Raw genomic sequence first — 12,124 nt, 5'->3', positions numbered from 1 at the left:
CAGGCACTGTGCTAAGCTCTTTACATGTATCATCTTGTTTGTTCTTCACTACAACCCAAAAAGGAGAAATAATTATTATGCCCATGTTACAGATGAAGAAACCAAGATTCAGAGAGACTGAGTGAATTCTCCAACATGACACAGGTAATAAGTAGCAGAGCCAGGATTCAAACCCATAGACTGCAAAGCCAATTAAGGCAAGACTGCTTGGTCTTTCATATTCATTCTCCCATTCTTCCTTAGTAAGAGACTCCAGTTTTAGCTGGACACACCATGGCCTGAAGAAAAGACTGTTTCCCATCCTCCCTTGCAACTAGATAAGGCCATGGGACTGAACTCCAGCCAATGAAACATAAGCAGCAATGCATGCAACTTCTGGAGGGTTCTCTTAAAATAAAGGGGTGTTCCCATCTTCACTTTCCCGTGCCTGCTCTCCTGGAACTCAGATGTACTGGCTGGACCTCCAGGAGTCATCTTGGTCCATGACAAGAACCATACCCTAAGGATAGCAGAGCAGAGGTAGAAAGAGCCTAGATTCCTAATAACTGCATGGTTCCTCTATACCAGCTTTGGACTGCCTACATCCTTCTATACAAGAGAAAATAAAACATCCACCTTGTTTGAGCTGCTGTTATTTTGGATTTTTCCAAATTATTTCATTATTTCAGATGCAGTTAAACTTAATGTAAACACTGATATAGTAAATCACTATGCAACACTCTCTCTTTCAGTTCTTCATTGATGCCCTGTGACTATGTGAGATTATTATACTTCATATCATACATTTACCAAATATTTCATGTATATCTACTCTCCAACAGGCACTGTGCTAGGTGCTGGGAACACAAAGATGTGTAACATACAGTCCTAACGCTAGAAGAAGAGTTTATGACCCACGCAAGACAGAGACATGGTGGGAAGAAATAATATTGATGTAGTATACTGTATTTAATGCTATAATAGTACAGGCTGTTGCTATGGGAACACAGAGGACAGCTGCCTAACACTCTAGTCATATCTACCTAGTAAAATCCTATCCATCTTTGAAGGTCCACCTCAAATACCACTTCCTCTAAGAAATCTTTCCTGATTCCACATCTCCAGCTGAAAATAACTTCTCTTTTCTCTGAGTCCCCACGACATACTATTTGTACCTCTCTTCTAGTATTCATACGCAAATAAGCATGTGAAAAGACTATAAGCTTCCTGATGTCAGGCATCTTTCTTTATCAATATCCGTCATGTAGCACACCTTAAGTGCTCAAAAATTATTCACATAAATAAAATTAACTTAAAAACACCAGTTTTTGACAAAAAAGCTAACTATATGCTACAGTTTGGATGTAGTATAATGCTTTCTCTAATATCCTGTTGAAGTTAAAAGCAGATTGCTCTGCTACCCGATCAGAAACTAGCTAAATACATTTGAAGTGAGCTTAATTTATAATTAAATGTTCGACAAGAATAATTTAGCACACCACAATATACATCAGTCATTGCCTATATGGTTACTTGCCATAAATTATAGACTGAGCACTTAGAGTATCTGGAAGATTTTGCTTGGTTGGTTTCATTTTTTTTCATTCTTGACTCTTTTTTTTTTTTTTTTTTGCGATACACGGGCTTCTCACTGTTGTGGCCTCTCCTGTTGCAGAGCACAGGCTCCGGACACGCAGGCTCAGCGGCCATGGCTCACGGGCCCAGCTGCTCTGCGGCATGTGGGATCTTCCCGGACCGGGGCACGAACCCGTGTCCCCTGCATCGGCAGGCAGACTCCCAACCACTGCACCAACAGGGAAGCCCCTTGATTCATTTTTGACATCGGAAAAGGGCATCAATATTGATTTTTTTATCCCCCAATGTCATGTTGGCTTGATCCCTATCATAGTCGCACACACACCCACAAACAAGATTCTCATCTCTGCCCCACATATCCGCACTGAAGTTTTTGTTTCACCCCTTCTTGGTCTGTACTCTTGTCTTCTCTTCTGAGAGGTCCATTAGTCTCTGTGCTCCTTCCTGCTGCACAACAGATTTACTCCCTGGCTCTGGATATTAAACCCACAACAGGAACAGGAGCGTGAAACTGAGCTAGTTATCCCAGATTGAACTGTAACTTCAAGCAGAAGACACACTGCGCACTGACACTGACAGATCTCTGGCTTCTCAGTTTGGGTCCGATGCAAGGGAAGAGAAAAGGTGGGTGTTATCAGTGGACAGCAGGGCAACCTCCATATTGTGGGCTGTGGTCAAGAAAAGGTGGTGCCACAGACACATAGTCCTTTATCCCCAGAGGGGCTTAAGAATAATACACCTACTGCATCAGCAACCTTACCCTGAAAAGCAGTCATCTAATAGTACAATATGCCTATTAACCTATTAATCTATTCTGATTGAAAGGTCAGGGAAGAGAAAAAAGAGGGCACTGGATTCTTGGGAGAGAGCAGGGAAAGTATGGACCTTTTCCCTCAACAATCCTCTTGATAGTGTGTACCCTTAATTCTGTGGTCTTCCTCCTAAAAACAGTAACTCCAGTCTAACCACAACATGAAAAGAAGACAAATCCCAATAGAAAGACATTCTATAAAATATGTCTTTTTTATAGAATGATCATCCCCAAAGATTTTGATTTAAGGCTGGGCTGAGGCCAATCACAGGTATTTTCTAAAGAATCTCCCTCCACAGGTGATTCCAAAATGTGGCAACAAGGTGAGAAACACACTGTTTAACCTACCGTTTAACCCACCTGCCACTCCTCTTTCATTCCAATATACTCCAGAGTGACCTTTCTGCTGTCCCTCCAACACCCCAAGTTCACCTCTACCTTAAAGCCTTTGCATTCACCATTCTTTCCGCCTTAACCACTCTTCTCCCAGACTTTTTCTTAATTCTTAGATTATAAACTGTAATTTTAATAACAAAGATTGTGGGAAGAGTCCACGTCCCTAACTGAACATAATTAGATGACTCTTCCCCTCCACTTAACCCTGCAGAAGCCCTCTAGGCTCTCTTTAATGAAGTTCCATCACCATGAATGTTGAATCCCCTGAAAAACTGAGCTATTGTCAAAGAGATCCCCATAAGCTCACATTCCCTCCACAGTATTTTCACCTGTGTTAACAGCACATTACAATTGCCAGAACTACACTACTCCTCTCACTTCAAGAGCCATCTAATTCCTTTTTGAAGAGTCCTATGAACCAAACCGATCATCTCTGCTATGAATCACTGGACTTCGTGCAAAAGGCACTGAGTGGTAACACAATAGGAGGTTTTCTCTAGATCTCTGCAAGATCTCATAATTCAGGTCTCTGCCTTAATGTCACATGCTCAGAGACACCTTCCATGACTACTTGGTCAAAAGTAACTCCCTCCTGCCCTCCTGCCACATCACTCACTCTTTCGTTGCTATGACTTATTGTTTTCATAGTACACACTACCATCCAAAATTACCCTACCTTATCTCTCTCCCCAGCTAAAGGGTAAACTCCATAAAAGCTAGGGCCCTGTCTGTCCTCTTCACTGCATACGTCCCAGACTTATTACAGGTAAAGAAAGTACATTTTGAAGAGTAGACTGAGATGGAGAATCCCAGAACGGGAGGCCTCACTTTAACTTTCCATCAACCATTTGTGGCAGCTTCAATCATTCCCTTTACCTTAGTCTTAGCTTTTGTCTTATTCTATACAAATAAATAAGACACAGACTGAACCACTGTGTAGACAGCACTTAATGGTTTTATTAGAAGGTACTCCAAATCCTTTTAGTCAAGAATAAAAACATAAATAGGGAAATTACAGCAGACATTCAACCTTCTGCCTCCCTGCCAGAGCTTCTTATGAGCTGAGCACAGAGCCAGAGCCGCCGGCCATTACAAGACACAGCAGCGGCATACCCCCATCTCCAGCCCCTCCAGAGTCACAGCTGTCCGGAGAATATGCCTGTACCCTCCCGACCGCCCTGCCACTGGAGCCCCCTCGTTGGGGCGCCCCTGCAGTTGTTCTGTCACTTAACCAAACATTCTTCTTTCCAAATACCCATCTTAAAGACACACTCAAGGGCAAAGGGAGTGATTTCAAAACTTTTGGATCTGTCCATAACAAAGCCATGTTAAGAACTCCATAGATGCTTATAAGTACTTGCAGAACTCTGCCAATCATTTCTCCCTTTGCCATTTTATAAGACTCCACCTTTTCTTCAGGTGATCTTAGAGTGAACGAGACAAGTGTTTTTCAAACTACAGGACATGACCCATTAGGGTACAATGAAATCTATTTATTGGGAGAATCCAGAAATTTTTTTGAACAGAATAGAATACAAACAGAACACATCATATGCAATAACGTTAACAGTGCTCCGTTTGAGTTAAAGTATGTGTGTGTGCGTGTGTGTATGTAAACTAGACCACAATGTAAACTATATTTACATATAGTGGTTATCTGAACATAACCCCTACTGTAGGTTATGTTCAAAATAATTTTTTAAATTACTGGTCTAGAGTTCTGAATACATGTAATTGCACTTATACTGTTGAACAAAATGATTCATTAAATATAGCTATGAATGCAAATTCCCTTGACAACTTAAGAATTTTCATATGAAAATATCCATGAACCAGATCAAGCTCCTTTGTCAGACCCAATGACCCATTTTCAGAACCACAAATTACGGTCACAATAAGAGAAACCGGCATATCTGAGAGTTTATGAACCAGATGTGAGGTCATAATATGGGCTGTGTAACTATATTCCTACGATAAAACTGGAGCACAGGCTCAATTCAAATCTGGACCCACAGGATCCTTTGGAGACCAAATGCTCTGGAGCCACACTGGAAATACAGCACAAGAGGAAAGGTAGGACTTTAAAAGTCACTTCAGTGATTAGGGTTCAACTTATCCCTTCAAGGTGTTCACCTTAGTCCTTGAGGCATTAGCCTCCACGTTGCCTCTGCTCGGATCCCTTCTGGCTGTACAGTCACCCTGGTTTTCTGTCCATTCTGGCCCGCTCTGCAGTTTGCTTTACTCTAGCCCTCGCCAACAATTTGGCCTTCTACCACCAATATTAGCCACTCACAGCCCGGTTTGGCACTGAGATATCAAAACATATATTGTTCAAATCCCTCTCAACTCTGAACTTGTGCATTTAACTAGACTCCTCCTATTAATAATAATAAAAACAACAGCTAACATTTAAAGAGCACTTACAGTGTGTTAAGCATTGTTAAAGTGTTATCACAAACTAAGTTATTGTATTCTCACAAAAACACTACTTGATTTCTTAACTTTATACCCACTTTAGAGATACAGAAACAAGGCCAAACTGTTAAAATAACTTGTCCAAGGTCAAAAAGCAAGCGGCAGAGCTAGGATACTTCCTGTTCCTCTCTAATCCCACACTGTGTTTTATTTTTTCTTTATTAACAGTTATTACATGTTTATTTGAGCATTTGTTGCTCTCTATTTCCTTCCAACACAATGTATACTCCAGTAGAAGCAGGGACTTCTTCCATTTTGCTATATTCTCAATGCTTAGAAAGCACCTGCCCTTGGCCAATGCTCAATAAATACTTGGTGAATGAATGAATGAATGCAGTATAACAAAGATCCTCTTCTCTCACCATCATCATGCCAAGCCACTTTTAATATTCCAAGAGACCTACTTTCTTGTCAATAAGTAAATGTACACTGCCCTCAAAATATATGAAACCAGAGGTGAAATGAAACTAATTAAAGCTACAAACAAGCTCTAAACAAGTTCAAATTTTTATTGAATAAAAACGATCAGCCCTTCATCCTAGCTGCCTAACAGAGCAAATGGTATGCCCTTTCTGAGGGGGGAAAATATGACTCTAGTGTCTACAGTTCTTTTAAACACAATGTCTGGTATTGAATGAAAAATTATGAGATGAGAATAATCATGAAAATGTGGCATATAACCAAGAATCAGATCCCAAAAGATAAAGAGAAATGGATCTTTAAAAAAAACAACCAAACAGGCATTCTAGAGTTGAAAAACACAATATCATAAATTAAGAATTTAATGACTGACACTCACTAGAGTATTTGCAGCTAAAATGAATAAATAAATAGGCACCTCTATGGAATGATTTCCAAGACATACTGATAAGTGAAAAAAGCAAAACATAAAAGAGAATTTATATTGCCCCAAAACCCACAATTCCAGTTTCACCATGAGAAAAACATCAGACTAATCCAAACGGAGAGACAGTCTACCAAATACCTGACTGGCACTCCTCAAAACTATCATGATCATCGAAAACAAGAAAATGTAATATGGCCAGAGGACCCTGGTACAGAATCATTAGAGGAAAAACTGGTGAACGTCTAATAAGGTCTATAGTTAAGTAATACTGTTCCAGTGTTAACATAAGCAGAGTACAGGAAACAGCTCTACTGATCTGAGTACATTTACCGATCACAAGAAACTGGGATGTGCATTTGATTATAGGCAGAAAGTGAGGTGGGCAGGGGGAAAGAAGATAAAAGAAAGCAAAGCCTACAACATGCTCAGAGTGGGACATTTAAAGGAGACCCTTTCCATACAGACTTTTGACCCTCCTACCCCTGCCAAAGAGTAAAATTCTAGAGTAAAGACAAACTAAAGTTGCCGCTATCTCACCCTCCAAAGAGGAGTGTGGGGAGCCATGCCTTGGAGCCGAACAAAACGGGGCGGTGGGGGGATGGGGTGCAGGACAGGATGAAAGAAATTCTTTAAGAGGCTGTAAATTTGGACAGGCACCTCCTGAAAATCTGTTCCAAGAAATCTCTCATGCAATTAATTTAGTTTAAGGGGGTCCTAAACAAGCTGTACACTTAGGCCTTATCAGAAGCAAACTCAAATGCTCTTTCGAAGACTACAGCTTCAGGCCAAGGCTTGGGAAATCCCCACAAATAATTTTTCAAGGCAATGAAAAGCTACTCGAACATAACAAGCACAAAAGGAAAGAAGGAAACCTAAAAAACACCACAAAAACAATAGCTAGCAGAGAAAGGTCTATAAAGTCCTCAAATACTGGAATTATCAGTGACAGATTATAAATCAACATGCTTACTGTTCTTAAAGGAATAAAGAGGATAGCTACACCATGAAAAAAGATAATAAGAGGATATGATTCACAAATCTATACTAGTACATTTGAAAATTTAGACAAAATGGACAAACTTCTAGGAAAATGTAACTTATCAAAATTGACTTAAAGAAAAATACATAACCTGGACAGACCTATAACCACCAAATAAATTGAATCCACAGTCAATGGACTGGATACAAAACAAATGTATCCAATGTTGGATACAAAACAACAAAATTAATTCTTTCTCTCTCTTTTCAGATCCAGATGGCTTCCCTGGTCAGTTCTACCAATCATTCTAGGAAGAAATATTCCAATCTTATATAATACACTTCCAGAACATTAAAAGAGAGAGAAAATACATGAGAAGCAACACTTCCTGACTCATACTATGAAGTCAACATAACCTTGATAGCAAAATCTCATGAGGACGCTACAAGAAAGGAAATTTACAAGTTAACTTCTCCCATAAATATGAATGAAAAAATCCTACATAAATTATTAATAAACTAAATTCAAAAACATAAGGATACTTCATCACAACCAAGTTGAGTTTCTCCCAGAAATGCCAGGTTGTTTTAACTGTAAAATATACTAATGAAGGGATGGAAATAAGACCATATATATGTACACACCTGTATCTGAAAAAACAAACACTTGAACGATAAGCAAAAAACTAATAAAAGTGGTTACCAAAGGTGAAAAAGAGGCTTTTGAAACATGTGAACATAATACTGATTTTTAAATTTAATTTAATAAGTATATCAGTTAATGTAATTCATCACATCAATAAAAGAGTAAAATCACACGAACATGCAACAGATGCAGAAAAAGCATTTGATAAAATTCAATATCCATTCAATATTAAGAAAAACTCTTAAACTGGGACTAGAAGGGAACTTTCTTAATCTAATTAAATATATCTGTGGGGAAAAAACCCACTAGCACACTTGTGAAATGTTATGAATTATCCCTCAATTAAGAACAAGGCACAAATATTCACTATCCCTTCTATTCAACATTATACTGGAGGTCCTATCCAAAGCATTAAGGCAAGGGGAAAAAAAAAAAAAAAGAACAGGCATAAGGACTGAAAAGATACAAAAGCTTTCCCTCTTGCAAATAATATGATCATGTGTGTAGAATAAATTTACAGATTATTAGAATATGTAAGACAGTTTAATACGAAAATCAATATATGAAAGTTTATCATATTCCTATATACAATTAGAAAACAAAAATTAAAAACATTTTTTACAATACTATAAAACTGTAAGTATCCAGGAATAAATTTCAGAATGATGTCCAAGATCTTTCAGAAAAAAAAATTACAAAACTTTATTGTGAGGCAATAAAAAGACCTAAATAAATGGATCAGAAGACTTCATTTTGTAATGGTATTAATTCTCCATATATTGGTTTATAATTACAATACAATACAATACAAAAAAAAAAAAAAGTCCTGCAGGTTTGTTTTTTTTCTTAATACAGAACTTCATGGTATGATTCTAGGAAATGTAAAAGGCCAAGGCTGGCTGAGACACTCTTCTAGAAGAAGAGTGGACAGACTTGCTCTACCAGATATTAAGACATGTTACAAACCTATGGTAACTGAGAAAACATGTAGCTCATACAGGAATATACTAACAGACCAATGGTATAAAATACAAGAGCCAAGAAACACATCATACACATATGGGCACTTGATATATGACTGGTGACACAGCAGATCAGTACAGAAAGGATAGGCTTTTCAATAAATGCTGCTAGAGCAACTGGCTATCTGTACAGGGTAAAAAATGAAACTAAGCCCCTACCTCCACTACCCAAAAATCAATACTAAGTGGAACGAGACACAAAAAGCACTAATAGTAAAGAAAGTTATTGATAAATTCTACTACATTAAAATGAAGAACTTCTCTGTTCAAGGTACAATTTTTTAAAAAAGAAAAAGGAAAAACAGAGTAGAAGATATTTGTAACCCATATCAACCACAGTCAAAAATATAAATATAAAAACTCCTGTAAATTAGTGAGAAAAAGACAACCTAAATGAAACGAACAAAAGACCTGAATGAGTACTTCACAAAAGAAGAAATACAAAAGATACTCAAAGTCATCAGTGACCAGAGGAATGCAAATTTAAACCACAAGAAGATACCACTACATATCCATATGACTGACAAAAACTAAAAATTCTGTAATAACAAGTGTTGGTGAAAATACTGAGCAAAAGGAACTCTCTTACACTTTTCATGGCAATGCAAATTGGTGCAACCACTTTGGAAAATAGCTGACAACATCTAATATTATTGAAGATATGCACAGTGTGTTACCCAACAATCACACTCCTAGGTTTATATTCCATTTAAATGTATGTAGATGTGCAGCAGGAGACATGAACAAGAATGTTTATAGCAACACTGTTTATAATAACTAGAAGTTCCAGAATCTGGAAATCAAATGTTCACCCTTGACAGAATAGGTAACTTGCGGCATATTTATAAAATGGAATTCTATACAACAATGAATATGGACAAACCACAGCCACTCACTGGAAGAATCTCACAAACACAATGTTGAAAAAATAAAGCAAAACCCAAAAGAAAGCATGATAACAATACAATATCAATAGTGTCAAGTTCAAATAAGTTTAGAAATACATAAATGTGTGGTAAAAGTATAAAGATAAGCAAGGATATTATCACCACAAAAGTCAGGATAATGGTGACCTATGGAGAAGGGAGATGGTTATAACTAGAAAATTATAAAAAGGGCATGGGGCTTCAATATTGCTCCTAATATTCTATTTCTTAATCGGGGTGGAGGTTACATTAGTATTTGCTTTATAGTTATTTGTTAGACTGTGCGTATGTTTTTATACACTTTTGAGTGTGTATTTTACAATAAAAAAGAGAAAATCTTAATATAGGGGATTTTCATTATCAAAATATTTGTTATCCCAGTGCCAGCAACTGCAAAGTTGCTTCAGGAAACAAAAGATGTCATGATGACAACAATAACTAATGAACTGATCACTCAAACTTTCCTGCCTGGTTAACTCCAGCTGTCTCTCTCACTGATTGTAAATATCCACAATATAAATAAAAAGCAAATCATCTGCAAATTCATTCATTCAATAAATATTTATTAATATTTGTAAGATTTCCATACACAGTTCTAGGGGACCAGCAAGGTCCAAGATAAAGGCCCTGCCCTCCTGCAAAAGATAGAGGACAAGGGAACACCCACTCCCATCCCAATTTTGCCTCCACCTTCTCACCCTCCTTTCCAAACAACTACCAAACATGAAGAACCTAAAAGGAACTCAGAGGCACACATGAAATTATCATCAAAACCACAACCTTAGGGAGTCTTTTCACTATAGAGGAACCAACTGCTTGGATCCATCTGGTGAAACCATGGTTTACCAATTCCTTGTCAAGAGCCTTAACCAGTCTCAACAATGAAGATGTTGTGGGAATAGGCTTAAGTGGAGTCAAAATCCCAAGGAATGCTTTACCTGGGATACGGAGACGAGAAGCTTATAATTTTCCAGAAATTGTAAACTAGATTTTGTACATTTATTTTTCTAGGGTCAGAGTCCAGAACTTTCATCTTACTCTCAAAGGACGTCAATCAAAAAGAGTCAATAATCACTGCTCCCAACAAGATGAACAGACCAGCTTTTTAGGGACATGGTGAAAGTTAATGTGGCCACAGGGAGGCCCCCTGGGTTGAAACCCAGGTGTCCTGACCTCCTGGCCTATGCTCTGAATGACCAATACTTACTCTTAGTTCTTCGAAGGCTTCGTCTAGGGTGGAGAGCTGGTGGCCCTGATGTGCCCCAATGACTGGGCACAGGACACAGATGAGCTGCTTATCTTCCTGGCAATAGGTACTCAAATCGAGCCCATGGTCCGGACACTTCCTCTTGGCCACTCTCTCCGCTTCCATTTCTATTTCTGGGTCAAATTCGCTTTCTGCCTCAGTTTCTCCCTCCGCTTCCGATTCTCCTTCCTCCTGGTTGTCTTCCTCTGCTTCACTCTCTTGCTCATCCTCCATTTCTTCCTCACTGTCTTCCTCACTGTCTTCCTCACTCTCGTCTTCGCTCTCCTCCTCCGTCTGACTCTCTTCTTCGGACTCACAGTCTTCCTCGGACTCGCTCTCTTCCCCCGCCTCGCTTTCTAGGGCCTTCTCGTTCTCTACCTGGGCCTCGACTTCTTCCTCTCCCGCCCCATCCCCCCGGGCTCCCGGGGTCCAGGCCTGGGCGGCTTCGTGGACGTACTCGGCCAGGTGGTGCCTGGGGAACTTCTGCCCGTGCGCCTCCGCGTGGCGGCGGCAGTAGCAGAAGCCGCATTCCTGGCACACTTCCTCGGCTCCCGGAGCCTCGTCTGGCTCGCACTCATCACACGTGCCGTCGGGCGGCAGCTCCTCGAAGGCCGCGCCCCCTCCGGAGGCCATGTGGGAGCTGTGCCGCGGCCCGGGTCTCCGGGCTTCAGAGCTCGCTGCCTGGCCTCGGCGCGGCCTCCTCGCGTCCTCCTCCCCACCTGGGGCCCGTCCCGCAGACTGGCCGCGCCGTGTCCCGCAGCCTCGGCGCCGCTGCCGCCTGTTCCCAGCAGTCTGCACCCAGCCCAGGAGCACAGGGCCTCGCCGCCGGCTCGGCAGCCTGGCGGCCGCTGTGCTTCCTCCGGCGTTCTGGGCACTTCCGGCGCAGCCGCCCAGCGCCCCCGTCGGCCCCTGCGCCGCGCCGCCCGCTCGGCCCCCCCGCTGCCCCGGCGAGCGCGGTGCCGCCGGCCCCCGCGCCGCCCCGGTTCCACTTTCCCTGTCCCCGTCAGGCGGCCCGTTTTCACTTCCTGAGTCATTTAAAGTGGCAATGGCCCTTTTCTGCGTTTCCCGCAGGGGTTCAGCATCCCCGAAGGAGGGAGAGGATGGATGAGGTCTCTGATTCACTCCAGCTCACTCTGGAGGCGGGAATTGGGCCCCTCCTCCTCCACTTCCTCCCTGAGAGGTGCCAACCTGACTTTTCAAGG

At 40.8% G+C, this 12,124-nt stretch overlaps 1 protein-coding gene across 6 annotated transcripts in view; it reads right to left on the bottom strand.

Annotated features, from left to right (window-relative positions):
- The window catches only part of TRIM44 (tripartite motif containing 44), a 118,947-nt gene extending 107,065 nt beyond the window's left edge, over positions 1-11,882 (bottom strand). For 4 of the 6 annotated variants that reach the window (XR_012333519.1, XR_012333520.1, XM_019948347.3 and 1 more), the window contains exon 1: positions 10,884-11,882. Coding sequence is in view for 4 of the 6 variants with exons in the window: in XM_019948347.3 (XP_019803906.1) it covers positions 10,884-11,555 (672 nt within the window). In the remaining 2 variants the exon portion in view is untranslated. The remainder of the gene's footprint in view (positions 1-10,883) is intronic. The other 2 variants (XM_019948348.3, XM_019948349.3) reach the window with 2 other exon arrangements.
- Between the last annotated feature and the right edge of the window lie 242 nt (positions 11,883-12,124).

The sequence above is a fragment of the Tursiops truncatus genome, chromosome 8 (genome assembly GCF_011762595.2).
Source record: "Tursiops truncatus isolate mTurTru1 chromosome 8, mTurTru1.mat.Y, whole genome shotgun sequence".
Classification (NCBI taxonomy): Eukaryota; Metazoa; Chordata; class Mammalia; order Artiodactyla; family Delphinidae; genus Tursiops; species Tursiops truncatus.
This window is presented reverse-complemented; position numbering and strand designations above follow the sequence as displayed.